Raw genomic sequence first — 26,092 nt, 5'->3', positions numbered from 1 at the left:
AGACCTCAGGCTCTATTTTCTTGGTCGTGTTGCTTCTTGGGTCACATTTCTTGTATTGGGCATTTTCATAGAGGAAAAATAACTTTTGATGGTTTTCCAATAAACTTTGTTTCTGTGGCAAACTGTGTTTTTCATTTATGTTAGAGTTTTTGGTATATTTCTCTCATTTGGGAGAATGGCACTGAAACATGTATAATATCATATAAGAAACGAATCGCCAGTCTAGGTTCAATGCAGGATACAAGGTGCTTGGGGCTGGTGCACTGGGATGACCCAGAGGGATGGTACGGGGAAGGAGGAGGGAGGGGAGTCCAGGATTGGGAACACGTGTACACCCGTGGCGGATTCATGTTGATGTATGGCAAAACCAATACAATATTGTAAAGTAATTAGCCTCCAATTAAAATAAATAAATTTAAATTTAAAAAATATTTTAAAAATAAAGGAAAGATAATTTTTAAAAAAGAATCTCAGAGGAATGACTAAAACTAGCTTGCTAACATGACTTGCTTACTTTAAATTGCTTATCTTTATATTCACCCTCTTTTCTCTTCCTCAGACAAACACAATTTGGGGGTGAGACGTTTACTTACCTACACTTTGCCAGGTAGATCATATGTATTAACTCATGTAACCCTTCAGTTCAGTTCAGTTCAGTTCGGTCGCTCAGTCGTGTCCAACTCTTGGTGACCCCATGAATCGCAGCCTGCCAGGCCTCCCTGTTCATCACCATCTCCCGGAGTTCAGTCACACTCATGTCCATCAAGTCAGAGATGCCATCCAGCCATCTCATCCTCTGTCGTCCCCTTCTTTTCCTGCCCCCAATCCCTCCCAGCAACAGAGTCTTTTCCAATGAGTCAACTCTTCGCATGAGGTGGCCAAAGTACTGGAATTTCAGCTTTAGCATCATTCCTTCCAAAGAACACCCAGGGCTGATCTCCTTCAGAATGGACTGGTTGGATCTCCTTGCAGTCCAAGGGACTCTCAAGAGTCTTCTCCAACACCACAGTTCAAAAGCATCAATTCTTCGGCGCTCAGCTTTCTTCACAGTCCAGCTATCACATCCATACAAGACTACTGGAAAAACCATAGCCTTGACTAGACGGACCTTAGTCAGCAAAGTAATGTCTCTGCTTTTGATTATGCTATCTAGGTTGGTCATAACTTTTCTTCCAAGGAGTAAGCGTCTTTTAATTTCATGGCTGCAGTCACCATCTGCAGTGATTAGCATAAAAAGAAAAATGAAGCTTTAAGAGTGATTCAACATTCTCAAAGTCACAAAGTTATTAAAAAATACCAGGATTCAGCTCCTTGTATATCTATTTTACTTTAAAGCCCAATTCTTTCTATCACATCACAGAACCCCCAGTGCTAACAGAGCCAGAAACTTAATAAACACAGTTACGACATTAACTGAAAATATGAAAAAGAAATAAAAGTATAAAAATCTTTAGCAAAATCATCCAATCCAGCTGTAATGGACAAGGATATATTGGCTTATAGATTAAAAGTGGCAGGTATTCAGTTCTAACAACTGGGTCATATAGTGGGCCTACCATTTTGACTTCATTTCCCTTGGAGAAAACTTACAGTGGTCCGTTCTAGTAGTAGGGCAATAGGAATACCCTTCTACCTGCCACAACACTACCCCAGTAATGAACAGAACAGCAATATTTTCCAGGTGATTGTCTGAGGGCTAGAGCTAAAGTCTGATTAAACATGGTTTAATCTACTACTTAATTTTACTTCATTTTACCAACCTACTTTCTTTTATCTTGCACAGATTATTTTTCCCAGCCTTAGATTATGTATACATAAATATATTTTAGAATAGATAATATATATTAAATATTTATATATAACTATTAAAATATATACATTAAGGTACACGTCAAACTCTGATAAAGCATTGAGCTAGAACCAAAAGCATCCATGGGAAAAACAAAACGAGCAAGGAAGAGGAGAAGCAAATGCCTTTAAATAAATGTTTTTAAATGTCCTCATTGTCCCTGTCACTCTCTCCAGAGAAGAATTTCTCAGAGGATCCCACAAGTTTATTAGAAGTTCAACTTCGAATGAACAGAACTTAGAAGCCGTGGGGTAGATGTAACACAATCTAGGACCCAGTCAACAAAGGATTTTGTCCATTTGCTCATTCACTTGGCCACCATTTCTTGCATGCCTCCCCTGTGCCAGGATTCAAATCCATACTAACAGTATAACGATAAAAGAAATGTTATTATCTAAAGTTCCCTCACCTTCCTCTCAAATCTGGTGAAGGAGACAGACAAGTTATTACAATCACAGTACAGGTGTTCCATGTATGTTGCATGAATGTAATTAGAATGCCATGGAATCTCTGCCGTGACAGAGCTGTGAACAGTATGCCAGGCAAGCACACAGACAGAGTAACTAAAACCCAGGTTTATCTGGTGACTCAGTGTCAGGGTGAGGGACAGTTATGAAAAGGCTTCAAGCTATCCAAGCTAAGCATTAAGAGATGATGAGGCAGAATTTAAAAAAAAAAAAAGAGAGAGAGATGACAAGGTGGAAGAGGTGAAGAGCAGAACAGGAGCTTACTAACTCATGGACGCCTTGAAGATGGGAGAAGCTGGGGCCAAAGAGAAAGAAGAAATGCAAAGACCCTGAAGTGGGCCCCCAGCAGGGAGGTTCAGGCTGAACCCTCGAAGCAGTGAGAAATTTGAAGCGAGAGACTAACAAGCATATTTTACTTCTTATTTCTGTTACTTCTTATGATCAATCTTGGTATCTTTACTGTCACATACACCCCTACTGACTGTAAAAAGGTGTTATTAAAACTGGGCAAGTTCTAGACTCACAGACATAGAGAACAGACTTGTGGTCACCAAGGGGAAGGGGAGTGGGGAGGGAAGGACTGGGAGTTGGGATTTGTGGATGTAAACTTTTATATGTAGGATGATGAGCAGAAAGTTCCCACTGTATAGCATAGGGAACTATGTTCAGTATCCTATGATAAACCATAATATAAAACAACATTAAAAAAGAATGTCTGTGTATAACTGAGTCACTTTGCTGTAGAGCAGAGATTGACACAACTATATTTCAAAAAAAACAAAAACCAGACAAGTTCTTGAGTGGGTGTGCATATATGTGTGTGTGTAGGTTTTCAAACTGTTGAAATTCATCAAGGATCACCATGTTTTTCCTGCACTTGCTTGAAGGAAAAGGGTACTTTTTCTTTCTAAAAATAAAGTATGTTTAATATCTCTAACACATACTTTAAACTTACATTTTAAACCACATAAAAGGTAACTCAGTCCCAGTAGGTCCTATATTTAGTTCTTAACAAGTCGGTCACCAGGCTACTTAAGGCAAATCATCTTACCTGTCTAGGATTCATGATCCTAATTTAAAAACAAAGGAGAATTATTCCCAGGTCTCTTAGACAATTGCAGAGAAAATAAATTTTAATGAAGTACAAGTCCTTTCAATAAAAGATATGAGTTTATTCATAAACTTGGTATTTTATGACTTTCTAGTCTGTAATGCTAAGTCTTATTTCTAGTTCTAGAAACATACTATTCCACACAGAACAGCAACAATTCCTTTATCCTCACAAGGTTGATTCAAAATAATATGCATTCTAAGTAAGAGACTGATATTTTTCTGCCATGAAATTCTAACTGCAAGAGTCTGAAAACTCCTTTATAATACTTTTCTTTAAAATGTCGAAATACTTTCCTTCAGCTTATTTTTTATCCTTGGAACCCAGTCTTGTCTTTTCCTTCATAAATTATAACAACAGTAACTTATAATAATACATTATGACATAAGACATATACGTATGACAAACCTTCCTCCAGACCCTAAGTTTCCTGAAAGCAGGGATGATGTCAATTTTGTTCACTGTTGTATAATCATAGTTTCTGGCATATGGTAACAGCTCAATAAATATCTACTGAATTATTTTTTAAATACTGGAAAAAAATATTAATCTGTCCTGAGTAAAAGGGTGAGCAAGTTGGCAGGTATTCATTCAAAGATTCATCTGGGGGAAATCCAGGGACATCAGTAAAGATCATGAACACTTTATTTCAAGCAGAGCCATGGAGAACTTTTTAAAATTTGAAATGTATTCATTTCTGTGCCAGCCATTTTCTCTAACTGTAGGTGTGAACTTTTAGGTAAATTTTGCTGTTTCCTGTAAGGTTGCTCTTTAACTTAGTTTCTCCGCCTTCCTCTTCTCCTGCGTTTGATCTGTAACTTGCTTAGATAATGACAATAATTTACCTTTGCATTGCACTTCATCTATGGATTGTAATCCATTTTTATCTCATTCGAGCCTCACAATAATCTCCAGAGTTGAAGAATGTAGATATAATTATCCTTATGTTACAGAGGAGAAAGATGAGCTTCCAAAAAGTTAATTGCTTGCCATAGCAAGAAAGGTAGCCAGCAGTACAGGGACCAATTGTAACTCTTAATGGGGTCCTCTTGAATCCACACCCTCTGCAGGAAAAAACCACACACTTTCCCACCATCATGCACTGAGATACAGGTAGACTTAAAGGAAGAGAGGAGAACCATGGCTTGAAGGATGAGTGAATCCAAGCTGAGAGGAAATGGTTTGAGTCATCGGGATGACCCTGGACAGGAGTCTGCACTGTGCTCACTCTTCATGCTGGACTAAGCTTGAAGTCTAAATGGTCTACTGGAACTAGAATACAGGTCTTCCTTACCACAGCTACATTTCACTTGGGGAGAAAACGTACTACTTTTGGGAAAAAAAAAACAATGAACAAAATCGACTGTGGATAGATTAACATAGGTCTTTAACTTCACTTTCCATTGATAGGAATATTGGTAGTGAAATTATTCTTCTACTCAGTGTTTAGATATAAGCTAACAATTCAACTTTCCCACACTCGGTAGAGAAAGAAACAAAACAAGCCAGTTTTCGACAGAAATATACATGGCCAATGTGTATATGAAAGAATGTTTTAACCTAATAGTTATGAAAGAAATACAAATACTATAACAATGGAATTTCATTTTCTCCTGACAAATTGACACACACTTTTTAAAATAAAATATCCATCAAAGTATACAGAAACAGGAATTTCCAAATAGCAGTTGGGAATATGTAAACAAGAAAAAGTGGCTAAATAAAATGATTCTAGAGAGAAGTATGGCAATGAATATCAAAGGTCTTAAAATATCATTAATTAACATTTGCTCCAATAATTCTATCCAATAATCAGTCCTCTTTCTGAAATGATCAGACATGTGCATAAAGATTTATGTACACAGTTGTTACTATTGCCACAATTATCTTAGAAGAAAAGTTGCAAAGCGTTTAAATGATTAATACATGAGATTTCTAAGCAATTTAGAAGTACAACTATGTGATGAACACTAGGAAATACTTAAAATAATGTTATCAAATATACTTAAGAATATAAGATCATGAAAATATATATTTAAGTGAAAATGCAAGTTATAGAATGGTATATACAATGTGATTCCAGTGGTGTCATAAAATGATAAGCAAGTATATAGAAAAATGGCTAGAGGGATATATATAAACACTGATAGAGAATTTCTCTTGACGATAACGTGTTGTGGATAATTTCTTTATCCATTTCTATATAGTCTGAATTTTTTAATGAATATGCAATATTTCACAATAAAAATGGGATAATAGTGTGGGTCTCCATATTAATGTAAATTAGATCTTCAAAAATCCCAACACTACAATGCTACTAATACAATGTTACATGTATATTATATATCAATTAAAAGTCAGTTAATTTATTAAAGTCCCCAAAGCTAAAAGAGAGTTACTAAAAATAAGTTATCTTTAAAAGAAAAATAGTTCATCAAACCAATTGATAACAGATAAAGGTAAAGAAAATAAAAACTGACCAGCACGAGGGAAAATACCTACACCCTACAGCTGTACTGTCATGCATATTCCCCATCAGGGCTGATGCTGGAATTATAATAGCAGAAGCCACTGACGATACCTCATAAAGCTTGTGTTCCAGTGACAAATAGCAAGAGTAATCTGTTCAGATTTAGCAGTGAACTCAAACAAAGGTTAATTAGGAAAATAAAGACTCTTTACAAGCATCTAAATGTCAAACCAGTCAAAGGATAATGGGTACACTAACATAAACAAGAACAGGAAACAAGCCTTCCGGTTGGACCAACACCCACTGGAGAGGGTATATAAGAGCCTCAGAGCAGAAAGAGACATTCTCACCCCAGGAGACTCGTCTTCTTTAAGCCACATCAATAAAAAACACAGCTTCCCAAGACCATGGCTTGCTGTGCCCCCCTCTGCTGCAGCGTCCCCACCAGCCCCGCCACCACCATCTGTTCCTCTGACAAATTCTGCAGATGTGGAGTCTGCCTGCCCAGCACCTGCCCACACACAGTCTGGTTGCTGGAGCAAACCTGCTGTGACAACTGCCCCCCACCTTGCCACATTCCTCAGCCCTGTGTGCCCACCTGCTTCCTGCTCAACTCTTCCCAGCCCACCCCAGGCCTGGAAAGCATCAACCTCACAACCTACACTCAGCCCAGCTGTGAGCCCTGCATCCCAAGCTGCTGCTGACCGACGCTGCCTCACCCAGTGCCTGACACAGAGTCAGCCCAGAAGCTTTAGTGCTCACCTGTCTCAGTACCTGCAACTAATTATGTCTCAGCTTTCAAAGCTGGAACAAGGCATTATCACAGACAACCCTCACAAAAAACAAACCAAGAGACTTTCGATGGCCGTGTAGTGGACATCAGTGAACAAGGACAACTGAAGTAGGTAGATGCCTACAGGTTTCCCAGCGTTGTTCAGTTCCTTCATGTCAAATTGTATCTTTCTTTGGTGCTTTGGGAATTCTGTTTCCAGTCTTGAATGGTATCTTTCTGGAAATTGAGGAACTTCTTCATGATTATTCTAATAAAGTTTACATCTCTGGCATAACACAAATGTCTATAATTACTTCCATTTATTTTTGTTAACACATCGAATGTATTTCTTAACTCCAAAGGTCAGCATTTTAAGAAACTGAGAACATCTGCAAAACTGAAAAGGGTGGCAGTACAGACAAATACTTCTTGCTTTTGTTGTTCTTGTTGTTTTAAGAAAACTAAATGGCGTTGCATATAAAATGGTCCAGGATATCAGCATAATTTCCCTGACTTGTCCTTCCTCTAAAATGGTTTAAAGTAGATTGGGAAACACCAAATATGATCCAAAGACCAAATATGACCTAATAGATCAACTAATCTAGATTAGATCTATTTGTGCAAAAAATATATAGCAATATTATTCATTCAATAAACATATTAAGTACCTATTATGTACCTTGTGTTTTACCATCCCTGCTAAAAATGAACTGATTGTCTGGAAAGTAGGGCAGATATATACACAATATCCACTTCTTCATACAATTAACAATTATTTATTGAATGCTAGCATTCTATTTCGGAGAAGGCAATGGCACCCCACTCCAGTACTCTTGCCTGGAAAATCCCATGGACAGAGGAGCCTAGTGGGCTGCAGTCCATGGGGTCGCTAGGAATCAGACACGACTGGGCGACTTCATTTTCACTTTTCACTTTCATGCATTGGAGAAGGAAATGGCAACCCACTCCAGTGTTCTTGCCTGAAGAATCCCAGGGACTGGGAAGCCTGGTGGGCTGCCATCTATGGGGTCGCACAGAGTCAGACACGACTGAAGCGACTTAGCAACATTCTATTTTAATAAAAATATATGAATTATACTGTATAGCACAGGAATCGATACTCAAAATATTGTAATAAACTATAATGGAAAAGAATTTGAAAAAGAATGTATTTATATGCAGGGGCTTCCCAGGTGGTGCTAGTGGTGAAGAACCTGCCTGCTAATGCAGGAGACATAAGAGACACAGGTTCAATTCCTGGGTCAGAAAGATCCCCTGGAGAAGGGCATGGCAATCTACTCCAGTGTTCTTGCCTGGAGAATCTCATGGACAGCGGAGCCTGACAGGCTACAGTCCCTTGGGTCACAAAGAGAGGAACACAACTGAAGCAACTTAGCGCACACACATCTATGTATGTATAACTGCTATAAACTTGAAATTAACACAACATTGTAAACTAATTATACTTCAATTTAAAAAATGTGAGTTCAAAATGTGCATTAGAGAAGTGCTGTGGTATGGAAAAATTGAGAACAATTAAGAAATTAAGATTTAAGTGATAAAAAGGGAAAAAGACACAGTCAAATACAAGTTGACTGAAGCTGGAGATCAAAGGAGTATGGAAAAGATGTCGAGAGGTACTAGGCAGTAGTGTAAGGTCACCAGTTTAAAAAGGACAGCTCTAGAAATGTCAAAACACAAGTGGCATATATAAATGGAGTCTGCGCTGTGCTGTGCTGTCGCTCAGTCGCGTCCAGCTCTTTGTGACCCCATGGACTTCCCACCAGGCTCCTCTGTCCATGGGGATTCTCCAGGCAAGGGTACTGGAGAGGGTTGTCATGCGCTCCTCCAGGGGATCTTCCCAACTCAGGGATCGAGCCCAGGCCTCCTGCACTGCAGGGGGATTCTTTATCATCTGAGCCACCAGGGAAGCAAATGAAGTTTAGGCAACTGGAATTCGTGATTGTGTTCTAGAAGGAAGTAGATATATCAGGGAAGGTGAGGCAGTCTGTGTAAAAGATGGTAGTCAACAGAAGGCTGTTTTTCACAAGCACTGAATGAAATTCTATGAGCTTGGCATAGAATGGCTTTTGAGGGATAAAGAGCTGACTGGAAATACCAGAAGTCATTCAGTACTAATGGACTATCCAGAGGGGCCAAAGCTCTTTGTGTACCTTGGGGATTCTACTGGTATTCCAGAAGAACACACCAAAAGAATAAGGATCACAACCTTGGGAAGAGAACACATGAAATCATACCTGCCCTGGAAAAACCTAAAACCTAACCTGAGAGGAGCAAGGGGATCTTCCAGAGATTTGACGTCTTGTCAGAACAAAGCCCGACACTCAAAACTCTGCAACATAATTGAAATTTCCTAAAATGTATTATCTAAAATGGATAGCATATAATTTAAAATTTCCAGACATGTGAAGAAGCAAGAAAATTTCACCTATAAACAAGAGAAAAAGCTGCCAATAGAAATAGATCCATAGATATATAGATGTTAGAATTAGCAGACAATATCTTAAAGCAGATATTATCAATATTTTCATGGATTTAAAGGGAAGGATGAACAAAAGGGAAAAGAATGGACAAGATGAGGAATCTCACCAGAAAAAGTAAAAATTTTTAATTCTATTTGATAAATTAATAATAAATTAAATTTATTTAAATTAAGAGTAAAGCAAATGAAAATTCTAGAACTAAGATTGTAATTTTAAAAAGTCAACATTAATACCAGAATAGAAAATGCCAACTAAATCTTCTGGGCCAGTGTCAAGTAGTCCAATATGCATGAAATCTGAGTTCCAGAATGATAAGCAAGTGAAAATGGGGCAGGAAAAATTGGGGGAGGGGAAGCTGAAAATTTTCCAAATTTAGTGATATATTTCAGTAAATCACAAATTCAAGAATCTCAAACAGGATAAATACAACCTAAACACACACACACATACACACACACACACACCATCTAGATATATCATAGTCAAACTGCTGAATTAACAAAGATCAATAGAATATATTTTTTTAATGAGGGGAAAACCCACATTAAGAAGAGGGTATCAAAGAGTAAAAGGATGTCTAATTTCTATACAGTTAAGAACTCCTAGCATAGTGTTGAAATATAAGGAGAATTACTAAAATCAAAACCAACTTTGCTCAATGAATAATAAATTCTAAGAGACTATTTTAATCCTCTATCTGAAGTCTCCAGGTTTGGTTTCGGTTGGTTGGTTGTTTTTCCATTATCAGCTATTTAAGGAAGAAGTCCTCAGAGTTCAAAAATAATTGTTTATTCTGGATCATGAAAATTTTAACTTTGTCGGAGTAATGGGCTACCCACCCCATAAAGATCTTTAACATTCTGCAGACAATTTGCTCTGTACACTTTTTAAAATGAAATAAATACCACAATCAAAGGCAAGAAAACTGAAAATTGGAGATAAAACTTAAGAAAGAACCCAGAAAACTTACATCTCAGATCCCTATCCATTCAGTACTGCCCCAGGGAGTTCATCCATTGGAATTGCTGGAACTCATACAATAGACTTTTATTCCCAAGTTCCAGCATATTTAATTTTCATGAAATTGAGGCCTTCAAAATTAAATAAATAAGTAAATAAGAGAAAACAGCTTCCATGTCCCAGAAGAAATGCCTTTTGTAACTTTCTTCCTTCTATACTGAAGTGTAGTTAACGAAGGTTTAGCTTCCTGAGACTAAAAAATTATAACAGAATTTATATTTCATTCTTATTAGAGATACAGATAAAAATCAGTATCTCCGATATAAAAGTGAAGCATAGGAAAAGTGGAGAAGGCAAGTTTCAGGAAATCAAAGATTACAACTCCACATTTTGATAACCAATTTATATTTTGGCATGTAGGGCAAAAGTGATGCCCATCAGTTATGTAAAGTGACTTTTCAGTTTGCACATGGGCATGTATGGTTCTCACACACACACTTCAAATTCAGTATACACTCAGTCCTCCACAATGTGAGCACAGCAAGACCACAAAAAGCATTGAAGATGGCTAATCACACAGAACACTTTTATGGTGGTGGCACAAGCAAATAAATAGCATTTAAATGAGTTGTACCATTAATTTCAAAAGAAGACATGAGCAGTTTTCAATGCACAGGATCAAAATCTGTAGGGATATGATTTCCTTTATGTGTAATCAGTTGTATCTATAATTACTGATTGCCCAAATTTTCTCTTTCTTTCCTTATTCTGTCAAAAGGACAATGCTTCCTATGAAGATTTTCTGAAACAAGTGCTTTATCCTATTGGCGCATGGAGATGGTGTCCTTATTTAGAAACCTGAAGTTATGCCTCTTTTATGAAGCATAAAACTCTTCTTCAGCAAATAAACAACACTAATGAATGTTCATATGAAAAATGGCACTGGAAAACATCCTGTGTAGTCTGTAAATACCCATTTGAAGGGGGGTATATATAAAAGTCTCGGGAGGGAATGAGAGTTTCGGAGGCGGGCAGTTGGAGTTTTGCAACTAGTCTCTGTCCTTCACTTTTGATAGAATGGCTTCTGACTGTTCCCCCACGGGCTGCTCTTCTGAATCCAGTGCCAGGGCTTCTGACTGTGCGCTTGCCTCAACCTGTTCCGTGGCAACCACTTGTCTCCCCAGCGCCTGTGCTACATCCAGCTGCCAGACCCCCAGCTTTCTATCCGGGTCTCGTCTGCCAACTGGGTGCCTCCCGCCGTCCTGCTTTGCTGGGAGCTGTAATATTCCGTGCGTGTTGGGCAACTGTGCTTGGTGTGAGGACGGTGCGTTCAATAGTAACGAGAAGGAGACGATGCAGTTCCTGAATGACAGGCTCGCCAGCTATCTGGAGAAGGTGCGCGGGCTGGAGGAGTTGAATGCTGAGTTGGAATGCAAGATCCAAGAACAGTGTGAAGAGGATGTCCCGTTGGTGTGCCCTGATTATCAGTGTTACTTCGACACCATTGAAGATCTCCAACAAAAGGTCTAGTATCTCATCACCCTAATGTTCCACCTTCCCACTCCGTGATGTGCTTGATGTTTCTACTACTACAAGAGTCCGTTCTATGGAGGGAAACTAGGGAAAGGAGAGGGGCTTCCCAGAGGGAATGTGATGTAGAGGAAAGGGTACTGGACAAAAAGTCAGCAAACAGGGTTACTGGTGGTCCAATGGTTAAGACACTGTGCTCCACTGTAGCGGGCTTAGGTTCCATCCCTGGTCGGGGACTAAGACCCCACGTGCCATGCGGCATGGCCCGAAAGAATAGAGGGGGAAAAAGTCGGTAAACATCAGCGCTAGCCCGTGCGCTGCCGCTAATTACTAAATGACCACAATAAACCCGCTTATCCCTAAATTTACCTTGAGGAAAAGCAGTGTGATATCTAAAATTATTTCCGCGTGTAACACTGTACAAGTACATTATTTAACATAGATATGGAAATGTCATTTTTTAATCATATAATTTTACCTGGTAATTATGTCTTTTTCTTACTGATAAATTTTTATTATCATGGGTGGAGATGTAGTCATAATATAAACTCCTAGAGAGAAATCTACCGAAGTTCAGTGGCCAAGGAATACTGCAAAAATGTTTTTAAGTCATTAAAAAAAAAAACAACCTTTTTATTTCTCTATTTTGTTTATAAATTGGCCCTCCTTTTTCCTTCAGGAAATGATGTGGTCAGTAAAAGCAGGCTGAAGGCTATTCTATATTTTCTTATAAAGACTTTTAAAAGATAAACCCTGGCATAGTTATTAAATGAGTAGATATGTGGGCTTCTTTCAAAGAACCATTCATGACATAGTAACTTACTTCCCAGATCTTGTGTACGAAGGCAGAGAATTGTAGACTTGCTGTACAGCTTGACAACTGCAAACTGGCTGCTGATGACTTTAGGTCAAAGTAAGTTTAATTTGAACTTTTTTTTCCTTGGAAGAAATTGCTTTACAATGTTGTGGTAGTCTCTGCCATATATCAACATGAGCCAATCATAATTTTATATATATATATATATATATATATATATATCCCCTTTATCTTGAGCCTCTCCTGCCCCAATTCCACCCCTCTAGGTCTCCACAGAACACAAGGCTGGGCTCCCTGTGTTATACAGCAGCTTCCCATGAGCTATTTATTTTCCCCATGATAGTACGTATATGTCAAAGTCACTTTCTCAGCTTGTCCTACCCTTTCCTTCCCCTTGCTGTGTCCACCAGACCATTCTCTACATGTGCATCTCCATTTCTTCTCTGTAAATAGGTTCATCAGGACTATTTTTTTAGATTCCATATATATATATATATGCATTAATATACAGTATTTGTTTTTCTCTTTCTGACTTATTAATGATTCCCTCTGTGTAACAGGCTATTGGTTTATCCATCTCACTACAACTGACTCAATTTTTTCCTTTTTCTGGTTGGGTAATATTCCATTTGCATGTATTATCACAATGTATGTATGTATCTTTACATACATGCATGTACATGTATATATCTTTATGTATGTGTGTATCAATGTATGTATCTTTATCCACTCATCTGTCAATGGAAATCTAGGTTGCTTCCGTGTCCTAGTTGTAGTAAATAGTGCTGCCATGAACACTGGCGTGCATCTGTCTTTTTGAACTGTGGTTTTCTCAGAGTATATACCCGGTAGTGGGATTGCTGGGTCATATAGTGGCTTTATTCCTAGTTTGTTAAGGAATGTCCATACTGTTCTCCATAGCAGCCATACCAATTTATATTCCCACCAACAGTGCCATAGGTTCCATTTTCTGCATATCCTCTCCAGCATTTATTGTTTATCATTTTTTTTTTGATGATAGCCATTCTTATTGGTGTGAAGTGATACCTCATTGTAGTTTTGACTTACATTTCTCTGATAATGAGAGATGTAAAGTATCTTTTCATGTGTTTATTGGCCGTTTGTATGTCTTATTTGGAAAAATGTCTGTTTAAGTCTGCGCATTTTGTTTGACTGGACTGTTTGTTTCTCTGATATTGAGCTGTATGAGCTGCTTATATTATGGACTTAGAAGCAAGTACAAGCTAGAGTAAGACCTGATCTGAATTTGAACTTAATATATGGTAGGTTCTTCCACTTCTTCTCTCACATAGCTACATGCACACATCACAAGTATTCAAGCTAAGAATATTCAAGCTAATATTTTTTCAAGCTAAGAATGCTCACAAAGCTTGCAGTTTTCACGATTTGAGTGTAGAAGAAATTATGGCATGTGGGTCCCTTAACGTCATGTGTCCCTCAGCTGTATGGCTCAGCACTTTTCTGTGTCCAGCAGAGTAAGCATTGGCTGTATCTCTTTTGCTGTAAAAGGTACGAATCTGAACTCTCTCTTCGCCAGCTGGTAGAGACTGACATTAGTGGCCTGCATGGGATTCTGGGAGAGCTGACTGTATGCAGATCTGATCTGGAGGCCCATGTAGAGTCTCTGAAGGATGATCTCCTTTGCCTTAAGAAAAGCCATGAAGAGGTAAGGAAAATGGCAAAATCACTGAAGGACTCTCAAAGTGACAAAGTTAAGCTGGGAGAGCTCATGTTGTGTATATTCATAGAACTTGAGTAGATGTTGATTGATGTGGAAAAAAATCACTCTAGGCACTGTTACTATTCAGCCTGATCATTCTGGTGTATCTCTAAATGTAAACGTGAAATGACCACTGGCCAGTGCCAAATGGAGGAACTTCACCTGCCTTTATTCTGGGGGGAGAAGGTAGCTCCACAAATAGCTTTCCTGGGTGTTTTATGCCACTTTTATCTCTAACCCATAAAGTATGAAAATCAAGCTGATAATTGCAGAGTGTGAAGGTTGTTTCATAAAGGAGAAAAGATTCATGCAATATTTGGACTAATTTTTTTAATATTCTGCATCTATAAACTTTTGAAATCATCAATTGTGAATTATATAATTATCCTATATTTATGAAGCTGAAAACTGAAAAGCTGAATGATGTTACAGAGTATATCTTCCCTTTGAACATTTGTTTATGATAATAGTAACTAACATTGAGACCTTATGGTGCACTTAGGACTTGTTTAAGTGTTTTCTATGAATATGAACTCTCATATATCTCACAATAACTCTCTTGTAAGGGTAAAATCATACCTATTTCACAGATGAAAAAATTGAGTGATGAAAAGAGACTCAAGCTAGGCAATCTGAATCTAAATCTCACACTTCTACTCACTACTGCAAAAACCAGAAATGGGGTGCTGTTGGTATATCGCATTGAATTTTTTCCCCACAAGTCACATTCTGTACTCCATTTCCAACTCAGGAGGTCAACATGCTTCGTGGACAGCTGGGCGACCGACTCAGTGTGGAGCTAAACACTGCCCCCACCACAGATCTTAACAGGGTCTTGGATGAGATGCGTTGTCAGTATGAAACTGTGCTCGCCAACAACCGCAGAGACGTGGAAGAATGGTTTGCTGTTCAGGTTGGCACTTGGAGCAATAAAATGACAGGCATTCAGACTTCTGCCTAATTTGCATATTCTAATCATGCCTGTATTTCAGACAGAGGAACTGAATCAGCAGCAGCTATCCAGTGCAGAGCAGCTGCAGGGCTGCCAGACGGAGATCTTGGAACTGAAGCGCACAGCCAACGCTCTGGAAATTGAGCTTCAAGCACAGCAGAGCCTGGTATGTAAGGGCAAGACCACTCTGTTTTGTCACTGAAGAATCATGCTTAAGATACTTACTATCCCCTATTCTGTAACCCAAAGGACAAACCCGCAGTTTATGCAGCAGAAGGTCTGAATTTCCTTCCCTTTTTCAAGGATGCTGTTTACCCAGCTAGAAGCAGAAGTGATAGGTCGACAATTTGTAATGTACCACTAGGATGTCCTGACCTTCCTTTCTGGGCTTGGGAATGATCCTGCAGCATCCTCCAGAGACAAAGAGAGAGGGGGAACAGAAGGGAGCAGAACGAGATAGGAACTTACAAACCAAAGGCTCTCCTTTGAAGAAATGTATGTTTAGGTCCTCTGCCCATTTTTTGAATGGGTTGTTCGTTTTTTAAAAAAATTGAGCCACATAAGTTGCTTGCAGATTTTGGAGATGTTGGTTTCATGGTTCATGAATGTTTTCTCCCACTAACTCTTTTGTGGTTTGGGCCAATTTTCCAAGCTCACCATCACATTTAAAATGAAGATACTCAGACTTTACATTCTATAAATATCTTAAACTTTCCCGGGATGCACACCTCAGCTGGACCCTTCTCTGTACCATGCTTCACCCAAGCAGCAAAAATACCATGTATTCAAGATTACACTAAGCATCTCCATTGCTGTGTGAGCCACATTAGGTCCTATAGAGAATGTGTAAATGAATAAGAGCTGAGCATTCCTCTTGTGAGAGGCACAACGCTAATTTAATTCTCACACTAACCTTATAGGGTAAATCCCTCCACTGACCCCATTATACAGATGAGGAAAGCTGAGGCTCAGATTAAGTAACAGGGGTTCATGCAAGTTTTAAGAGGCAAAAGTGGAAGCTGAATCCAAGTGGTTCAATCTCAGAGCCTCTTCTCTTAACCACACTAGGAGCCAGGAGCCCATTACAACATTTTCTCTCAAATGCTTTTGATCCTCCTTAGGCTACACTAGTAGGTTATAGGTCGCAGAGGCCATAGTGGTAATGATAACTCTTACTACCTTTAAAATTTTCCAGGCACTGTTTTAGACACTTTATGTATATTTACTCATTTAACCCTCCAACCATCCTATGAGGTTGGTACTTTGCACTCTCTTCATTTTTTATACAGTAAAACTGAGTTCAGACTGATGGCTCTAGCAGGTGTTAATCTTAACAGGACTTTTGACACCGTGGTTTTTCCAGGGTGGTAAAATAGTAGGAGATTTGGGGCTTTTAAAATGCATTTATACTAAATAAATAATGCCCAAACTGGAAAAAAAAAAAAAAAACTGAGGCTCAGAGAAGCTAAGTAATTTTCCAAAGTCACATAGCTGGAAAGATAAGAGTAGAGCAGGGCTGGAAAACAGGCAATCTGGCCCCAGAGACTGTCCTACAACCACCTTCTTTACACTCCCTTTCCTTCTGCAGACAGAATCTCTGGAATGCACCGTGGCGGAGACGGAGGCCCAGTACAGCTCGGAGCTGGCCCAGATACAGTGTCTGATCGATAACGTGGAGAACCAGCTGGCTGAGATCCGCTGCGACCTGGAGCGGCAGAACCAGGAGTATCAGGTGCTGCTGGACACCAAGGCCCGGCTGGAGTGTGAGATCAACACGTACCGGGGGCTGCTGGACAGCGAGGACAGCAGGCAAGTTCCACACAATCCCTCTTAAAATCCCCCAGAGTCACACAGAGGCTCTTGAAGGACTATCCTGTTTCCCAAAGATCTGGCCATATTCAAACCTCCTTAAAGGAGTTAAAGGATATTCTTAAAGAGCCATGAAAAGCAGCAAGGCTAGTCACATGTCAATTGAAATGTCCAAAATGTTCTAAATTTCCAAGGCAGAAAAAATATAATATGTAACATTTCAAGCTGGGAGTTTCCCTTTGCTCCTGACTTCAGGAAACTCAGAAGAAATATTCCAGGGTACTGAATGATTTAACTACTAGACAAATGGCAAAATATGCATAACTTTTGGCTAATGGGACCTAAATAGGCATTAGAAAAAGCCATTAAGAGAGTAAATCCTAAGAGTTCTCATCACAATGAAAAAATATTTTTCCTTTTCTTTTACTTTGTATCTGTATGAGCTGATGGATGCTCAATAAATTTATTGTGGTAATCATTTCATGATGTATATAAATCAAATCATTATGCTGTACACCTTAAATTTAGACAGTACTGTATGTCAAGTATCTCTCAATAAAACTGGAAGAAGAAAAAAAGGAAAGTCAGTAACACGCATAAGATGGCATTTGCCAACTAAAGAAAATACATAAAGGTTTATCCAACTGTCTCTGCTATAGTGAACATGAAGTGACAATTCTGGGTCCAGGGATAAAACAGGCTTCATTCAAATGTTATTCTGAAAATAGATTCTTCAAAATATAATTTGAAGGGCAAATTTTGGCATGATTTTTTTCTGAGTTGACATTTTATCCAGCTTCTCCATGTTGAGATTAGTTAAAAATGGATTTTTCACAGGCTTCCCTGTAACCCATGTTCTGCAACAAGCACGTCAAACAACACTTGTGAGCCATGCTCGGCGTACATAATTTGCACAGTTGAAAACAGCTGTCCCTGAAGGTTAAACACCCAACACAGCAGATGGAGGAAGGGAAGCCAGCAGAATCCTTGAAAGGAGACGGTGCTTCGATCAGGGACATCCGAACTTGAAATTCAAGTTAAGAACGCTTTTGTATTCTAAAATTGTCCTCTAAGCATGCATGAAGTATCTCTGTTTTGTCATTTCCTCTCTTGCTTGCTTATTTGTGATATTCTAGGAGTCAGTAAAGCTTTCTTGCTGCTCTCCAATAAAATGTTTTCATTCCTTTAGAATGGTAAATACAGCCTTGTAGCTCATTACTGTTAATATAATAACCATTTGATGCCAAGATAATTGTCTAAAACAATGCCAGTAGTTTGATTTTGCCTAAACCCAGAAGGAAAATATTTTTTAACTCCTTGAATACAAATAGATTAGCTAATTCATGTAAAATGTCATATATCATGGAAGATAGGTGTGTATATATCATTCTGAGAAGAAACACTTGAGAATATTAATTATAAAAGTACTAGATTCCCTTTTTCTCAATTTGGCACAGGAAAGGGAAAAATCACGCATAATTCCATACCCCAAATATCCATTGTTGGTATTTTGGGAACTTCCAGTTTTCTTTCCTATGATGATAGTAATCATAGTTGCATATGCATATAGTTTTAACCTATTTTTTCACTATGTTATCTAAGCATTTTCCTTCCTAATAAAAATATAAGATTGTTTCATGATTATTATTTTGTGGTTCCATAAAATACCTTAAGGTACATTGGTCTGTTACCGGACATGTTCAGTTCAGTTTAGTTCAGTCGCTCAGTCATGTCTGACTCTTTGCGACTCCATGAATCGCAGCACGCCAGGCCTCCCTGTCCATCACCAACTCCCGGAGTTCACTCAGACTCAGGTCCATCGAGTCGGTGATGCCATCCAGCCATCTCATCTTCTGTCATCCCCTTCTCCTCCTGCCCCCAATCCCTCCCAGCATCAGTCTTTTCCAATGAGTCAACTCTTTGCATGAGGTGGCCAAAGTATTAGAGTTTCAGCTTTAGCATCAGTCCTTCCAAAGAACACCCAGGACTGATCTCTTTTAGAATGGACTGGTTTGATCTCCTTTAGAATGGACTGGTTGGACCTCCTTGCAGTCCAAGGGACTCTCAAGAGTCTTCTCCAACACCACAGTTTAAAAGCATCAATTCTTCGGTGCTCAGCTTTCTTCACAGTCCAACTCTCACATCCATACATGACTACTGGAAAAACCACAGCCTTGACCAGACGGACCTTTGTTGGCAAAGTAATGTCTCTGCTTTTGAAATATGCTATCTAGGTTGGTCATAACTTTTCTTCCAAGGAGTAAGCATCTTTTAATTTCATGGCTGCAATCACCACCTGCAGTGATTTTGGAGCCCCCAAAAATAAAGTCTGACACTGTTTCCATTGTTTCCCCATCTATTCCCATGAAGTGATGGGACCAGATGCCATGATCTTAGTTTTCTGAATGTTGAGCTTTAAGCCAACTTTTTCATTCTCTTCTTTTACTTTCATCAAGAGGCTTTTTAGCTCCTCTTCACTTTCTGCCATAAAGGTGGTGTCATCTGCATATCTGAGGTTATTGATATTCTCCCAGCAATCTTGATTCCAGCTTGTGCTTCTTCCAGCCCAGCGGTTCGGTATAAAAATGAATATTTTCACACTTTTAAATGGCAAAGTAGAGAACTTCCAGAAAGATAAAGTAGATATGTATTTCCCCATTTCTCTTCCTAAGTATTGCTAGAAACCCTGGAAGTCATATATAAAACAAAAGCAGACTCTGGAAAGTTAGAAGAAGCCAAACCATCTAGATTCCTGCTATTCAGGGAACAACAGAGTGGTGAATTCCCTGGGGTTTTGTTTTGCTTCACATACCCTGGAATTGTGAGCTAGAGAAACCAAGAACCCAGTAACACCAGCTGGCACAGACAGAAAAAAAAAAAATGCTCCAAGAAGAGGCGAATAAAGGGAAATAAAGGGAGGTAAGGTTTCTAAATTTCACTTGAACTGACAAAATATCAAGTCCAGTAGACCATGATATGCATTATATAAATGCAATACCTAGAGCAATTACTTTAAAAGCTATACAAAGAAATACACTTAAAAACATTATAGATAAATCGAAGTGGAATTCTAGAATGTGTTCAAGGAAGGCAGGAAAAAGAAAAATGAAAAAGCCAGAGAGAACAAACAGAAAACAAAAAATGAAGTGTGACCTTAAGCCCTACCATATCAATAATTACAATAAATAGAAAAGGTCTAAATACATCAATTAAAGGACAGAGATTGGCAGAATGGATTAGAACAAGCATGACACAATTCTATGCTTTCAACAAGAAGATCACTTCAAATACAATGGTATAGGTAAATTGTAAGTAAAGGGATTGAAAACAAAACAAATTACACAATTGTTCATAGAAGCTTTATTGATAATAGCTAACAACTACAAACAACCAAAATGTTCTCAAAATCTTAAGGTCATTATGCTGAGTGAAAAAAAGGTAGTCTTGAAGGGTCAGATACTGTATGATTCTATTTACATGACATTCTTGGAATAACAAAATTATAGAGATGGAGAACTAATAGCTGTAGCATGAAGGAGATCTTTGTGTTGGTTGAATTATTGCACATCTTAACTGCAGTGGTAGTTACCTGAAACTACATGTGTGAAAAAAAATTATATAGAGTGAAGCACAAACATTATATCAATATGTCAGCTTCTTGATTTTGCAACTGTACTACATATGAATAACATATAACCATTGCAGAAAACCAGGGTATATGGGATCTTTTGTACTATCTTTGCAAATCCTTGTGACTCTATTACTGTTTCAAAATTGAAGAGTTTAAAAAAAAAAAAACAGAAAGCTGGAGAGAAGTTCTTCGCCTCAATTTTCTATTTCTACCTTTTAAAAAACCCAGAAATACAGCACATAACAGTAATAATAATAATAGTTAATACAGGTTGAAAGAAAAACCAAGTTTGAGACCTAAAATTTTATGCTAGATGTTTTATTTAGCATCCTCCTTATTTGGCAATAACAAAAAAGTAATGAAAATACTCAAAATAAACTAAGGGACGTTTACTTGTTCTCTAAATCTATAAGTCTATTTTCATTTTGCTCTGTTTGTTTTTTATATTCACCACAAAAGTGAGATCATATGGTATTTGTCTTTCTCAGACATTTCACTGAGCATAATGTCTTCTGAATTACATCCATTGTAATTGTCATTGCAAATGGCAAATTTCATTTTTTTATGGCAGAATAATATTGCATTTTCTTTCTCCATTCATTTCTCAGTGGACACTTAGGTTGCTTCCATTATCGTGGTTATTATAAATAACGCTGCACTGAAAATGTAGTTGCTTATATCTTTTTGAGTTAGTGTTTTTGTTTCCATCAGGTAAATATGCAGAAGTCAAATTTCCGGATCACAGGGCATTCTATTTTGAGGCTTTTTAGGAACCTCCCTACTGTTTTCCATAGTGGCTGCACCAATTTATATTTGTCCACATCCCTTCTGTCCACATCCTCCCCAAAACTTGTCATTTGTTGTCTTTCTGATGATAGGCATTCTGATAAGTTCGAGGCAGTATCTGATTATGAGTTGGATTTGCATTTCCCTGATGATTAGTTTTGTTGAATATTTTTTTCATGTGTCTGTTGACCATCTGTATGTCTTCTTTGGAACAATGTCAATTCAGGTTCTCTGCCAATTTTTAATTGTGTTTTTTAATGTCAATGTGTCTGAGTGTTTTTATATTTTGAATATTAACCTCTTAAAAAATATATCATTTGCTAATTTTTTCTCCAACTTATTAGGCAGACTTTACATTTTGCTGATGGTTTACTTTACTTTTGATGGTTTACAAAAGGTTTTAGTTTGATGTGTTCTCATTTGCTTGTTTTTGCTTTTGTTTCCCTTACCTGAGGAGATACGTCCAAAAATAATATCGTCAAGACCAATTTCAAAGAGAGAATACTGCCTATGTTTTCTTCTAGAAATTTTAGGATTTGGGATCTTACATTTAAGCCTTTAATCCATTTTGAGTTGATTTTTGTATATGCTGTGAAAAATGGTCTCTTTTCATCTTTTGCATAGGTCTATCCAGTTATCCAAACACCACTAATTGAAGGAATTTATTTCCTCATTCTTGTATTCTTTGCAATAAATTAATTGACTATATCTGTATGGGTTTATTTCTGAGCTCTCTATTTTGCCCATGATCAATCTGTCTGTTTTTATGCCAATACTGTACTGTTTTGATTGCTGTAGCTTTGTAGTATGGTTTAAAATCAGGGAATGAGATACTGCTTTGTTCTTCTTTCTCAAGGTTGCATTCAGTATTTGGGGTCTTTTGTGGTTCCATACAAAATTTACAACTACTTATACAGCTCTGTGAAAAAATTCTTTGGTATTTATATAGCAATTGCATCATCTCTACTTTGTCTTGGGTTCAGTTCAGTTCAGTCGCTCAGTCATAGCCAACTCTTTGCAACCCCATGAACTGCAGCACACCAGGCCTCCCTGTCTATCACCAGCTCCTAGAGTCCACCCAAACCCATGCCCATTGACTTGGTGATGCCATCCAACCATCTTATCCTCTGTCATCCCCTTCTCCTGCTGCCCTCAATCTTTCCCAGCATCAGAGTCTTTTCAAATGAGTCAGCTCTTCGCATCAGGTGGCCAAAGTATTGGAGTTTCAACTTCAACATCATTCCTTCCAAAGAACATCCAGGACTGATCTACTTTATTTTTTTATATAAATTTATTTGTTTTAATACAGAGTGAAGTAAGCCAGAAAGAAAAACACCAATACAGTATACTAACGCATATATATGGAATTTAGAAAGATGGTAACAATAACCCTTTTTGTGAGACAGCAAAAGAGACGCAGATGTATAGAACAGTCTTTTGGACTCTGTGGGAGAGGGAGAGGGTGGGATGGTTTGGAAGAATGGCATTTTAACATGTATAATATCATACATGAAACGAGTCACCAGTCCAGGTTCAATGCATAATACTGGATGCTTGGGGCTGGTGCACTGAGACGACCCAGAGGACTGATCTCCTTTAGAATGGACTGGTTGGATCTCCTTGCAGTCCAAGGGACTCTCAAGAGTCTTCTCCAACACCACAGTTCAAAAGCATCAATTCTTCAATGCTCAGCTTTCTTTATAGTCCAACTCTCACATCCATACATGACCACTGGAAAAACCACAGCCTTGACCAGCCATCCTTTGTTGACAAAGTAATGTCTCTGCTTTTTAATATGCTGTCTAGGTTGTTCATAACTTTCCTTCCAAGGCGTGTCTTTTAATTTCATGGCTGCACTCACCATCTGCAGTGATTTTATTTGGGGTAGTATGGTCAATTTAATAATTTTATGTCTTCCAATCCATGAGCACAGTATATATTTCCATTTGTTTGCATAGTCTTCAGTTCTTTCATCAATGTTTTATAGTTTTCAGAGTACAGTTCTTTCACCTTCTGATTAAATTTATTCCCAGGTATTCTATTGCTGATGTAATTTCAATGGGATTATTTTTAAAATTTCTCTTTCTGACAGTTTTCTATTAGTATATAGGAATGCTACAGATATCTGTATATTAATTTTGTATCTCTGACTTTACTGAATTCATTCACTAGTTCTCATTAGTTTTGGGGTGCTTTTTAGGATATTATATATATATAGTAACATGTCCTCTGCAAACAGTGACAGTTTTACTTCTTCCTCGCCAGTTTGGATTCCTTATACTTCTTTTCCTCCTCTGATTGTTGTAGCTAAGACTTCCAATACTATGTTGAATAAAAGTAGTGAGAATGGGTCTCATCTTATTCCTGATCTTAAAAGAAATACTCTCAATGTTCATCATGAAGTACAATGTTAAATGTGGGCTTGTCACATATGATCCGTTTTTGCTGAGTTATGTTCCCTCTACACCCACTTTGTTGAGAGTTTTTTAATAAGTGGATGTTGAATTTTTTCAAAACCTTTTTCTCTGTCTATTGGGGTGATTATATAGTTTTTATTCTTCAGTTTGTTAATGTGGTGTGTCACATTGACTGACCCGTAAATACTGAACCATTGCATGCCTGAGATAGATCCCATTTGTTTGTAGTATATGTTCCTTTTCAGGTATTGTTGAATTCAGTTTGCTAATATTTCATTGAGAGTTTTTACATCTGTTGTTGTTCAGTCCCTAAGTCGTGTCTGACTCTGCAAACCCGTGAACTGCAGCATGCCAGGCTTCCCTGTCCTTCACAGTCTCCCTGAGTTTGCTCAAACTCATGTCCATTGAGTCTGTGATGCCATCCAACCATCTCAACCTCCCTTCTCTTGCCCTCAATCTTCCCTAGTATTAGGGTCTCTTCCAATGAGTCACCTCTTCACATCAGGTGGCTAAAGTATTGGAGCTTCAGCTTCAGCACCAGGCCTTCCAATGAATATTAAGGGTTGATTTCCTTTAGGATTGACTTCTTTGATCTCCTCACTGCCCAGAGGACTCTCAAGAGTCTTCTCCAACACCACAGTTCAAAAGCATCAATTCTTCAGCACTCAGCCTTCTTTATGGTCCAACTCTCACATTCAAACATGACTGTGGGAAAAATCATAGCTTTGACTATACAGACCTTTGTTGACAGAGTGATCAAAGTGATGTCTGTGCTTTTTAATACACTGTATAGGTTTGTCATGGCTATTCTTCCAAAGAGCAAGCATCTTTTAATTTCATGGCAGCAGTCACCAGCAGCACTGATTTTTGAGCCCCGCAAAAATGAAATCTAACACTGTTTACATTTTCCCCTTCTATTTGCCATGAAGTGATGGGACCAGATGCCATGATCTTCATTTTTGATTGTTGAGTTTTAAGCCAGCTTTTTCACTTTCCTCTTTCACCTTCATCAAGAGACTCTTTAGTTCCTCTTCAATTTATGCCATTACAGTGGTATCATCTGCATATTTCAGGTTGTTGATATTTCTCCCGGCAATCTTGATTCCAGCTGTGCTTCATCCAGTCCAGCATTTTGCATGATGTATTCTGCATATAAGATAGATAAGCAGGGTGAAAATATATAGCCTTGATACTACTTTCCCAATTTTGAACCAGTTTGTTATTTCATGTCCAGTTGTAAATGCTGCTTCTTATCCTACATACAGGTTTCTCAGGAGGTAGGCCATGTTGTCTGGTATTCCCATCTCATTAACAATATTCCACAGTTTATTGTGATCCACACAAAGGCTTTAGCTTAGTCAATGAAGAAGAAGTAGATTTTTTTTTTAAATTCCCTTGCTCTTTCTATGATCCAGCATATATTGGCAATTTGATCTTTGGTTCCTCTGCCTTTTCTTTTTTTTTTTTTCTGATGCTTTTCATTATCACAGAACATGCTAACTGTAATGTGTACAAGGAGGAAAAGAGGGGCGGAGGGAAAGGAAGTCAAATTGGGGAAGGCTGGATGGCTGCTTCGCTTCTTCTTCTTCCCATTCATAGCCAGGATCATCATGAGCTTTCTAAAGAGAGTTACAAAATCTAAGAAGAGGTCAACACAATGCCAGATATAATCTTCATCTCCATTTTCAGCCTTTTTCAGTAATGAGTTGAGTATCGAAAAGGACAAAGCCACACGTGACCACCAGCCCCACATACAAGTTTGCCTGGAAAAGCCAAATAGATCCGAAGAATAGGTTCCCCAGGGAAGACAAGAGCATCAGGCTCATGGCTGACATCAAGATACCTCCTAGAAAGAGGTAGTTACGGTGCCTGGCACAGAGTGCACTCAGGGTGAAGCAAGTGAAGATCATTGCTGGGACCAGGAAGGCAGTGGGAAGGATGCTGGGGTTGGTGGCAATGCACAAGTTCAGAGCAAGGCCCAGGCCAACTCCTGTAAGGAAAGGAAATCCAGACAGACGTCCCAGTCTTTTTTGCTTAGTTTCATGGCTGTGAGGTGTTGCCATCAGCCAAATCATCAACCCCAGACAGCCCAAGGCAGAGAGCAGGCCAGCCTGAATGAAATGGGTGACCACATGGACATAGGCCCCTGTGGCTGCCACAAGCATACAGAGGGCAAAACTGGCATAGACCTTCTTCAGGTGCTGCTGTGTTGAGAGGGTTATGTGGGAAAATTTAAAGAGTGCATCGAAGTTGATCTTCCGAACAAATATATTCAT

The 26,092-nt window shown here is 38.4% G+C and overlaps 1 protein-coding gene and 1 pseudogene across 1 annotated transcript; one reads left to right on the top strand and one right to left on the bottom strand.

Annotated features, from left to right (window-relative positions):
- Positions 1 to 11,210: 11,210 nt before the first annotated feature.
- On the top strand, positions 11,211 to 17,919 carry KRT40 (keratin 40). The gene is made up of 7 exons (XM_052657691.1): positions 11,211 to 11,657; positions 12,494 to 12,576; positions 14,011 to 14,167; positions 14,973 to 15,134; positions 15,214 to 15,339; positions 16,762 to 16,982; positions 17,820 to 17,919. The coding sequence occupies exons 1-7, from the start codon at positions 11,211 to 11,213 to the stop codon at positions 17,917 to 17,919; spliced, it is 1,296 nt and encodes a 431-aa protein (XP_052513651.1).
- A 2,888-nt stretch (positions 17,920 to 20,807) lies between these two features.
- Positions 20,808 to 26,092, bottom strand: LOC128065440 (bax inhibitor 1-like; annotated as a pseudogene).

This window comes from Budorcas taxicolor, chromosome 19 (genome assembly GCF_023091745.1).
Source record: "Budorcas taxicolor isolate Tak-1 chromosome 19, Takin1.1, whole genome shotgun sequence".
NCBI lineage: Eukaryota > Metazoa > Chordata > Mammalia > Artiodactyla > Bovidae > Budorcas > Budorcas taxicolor.
The sequence above is the reverse complement of the archived record's forward strand: the minus strand, read 5'-3'. Positions and strand labels throughout refer to the sequence as shown.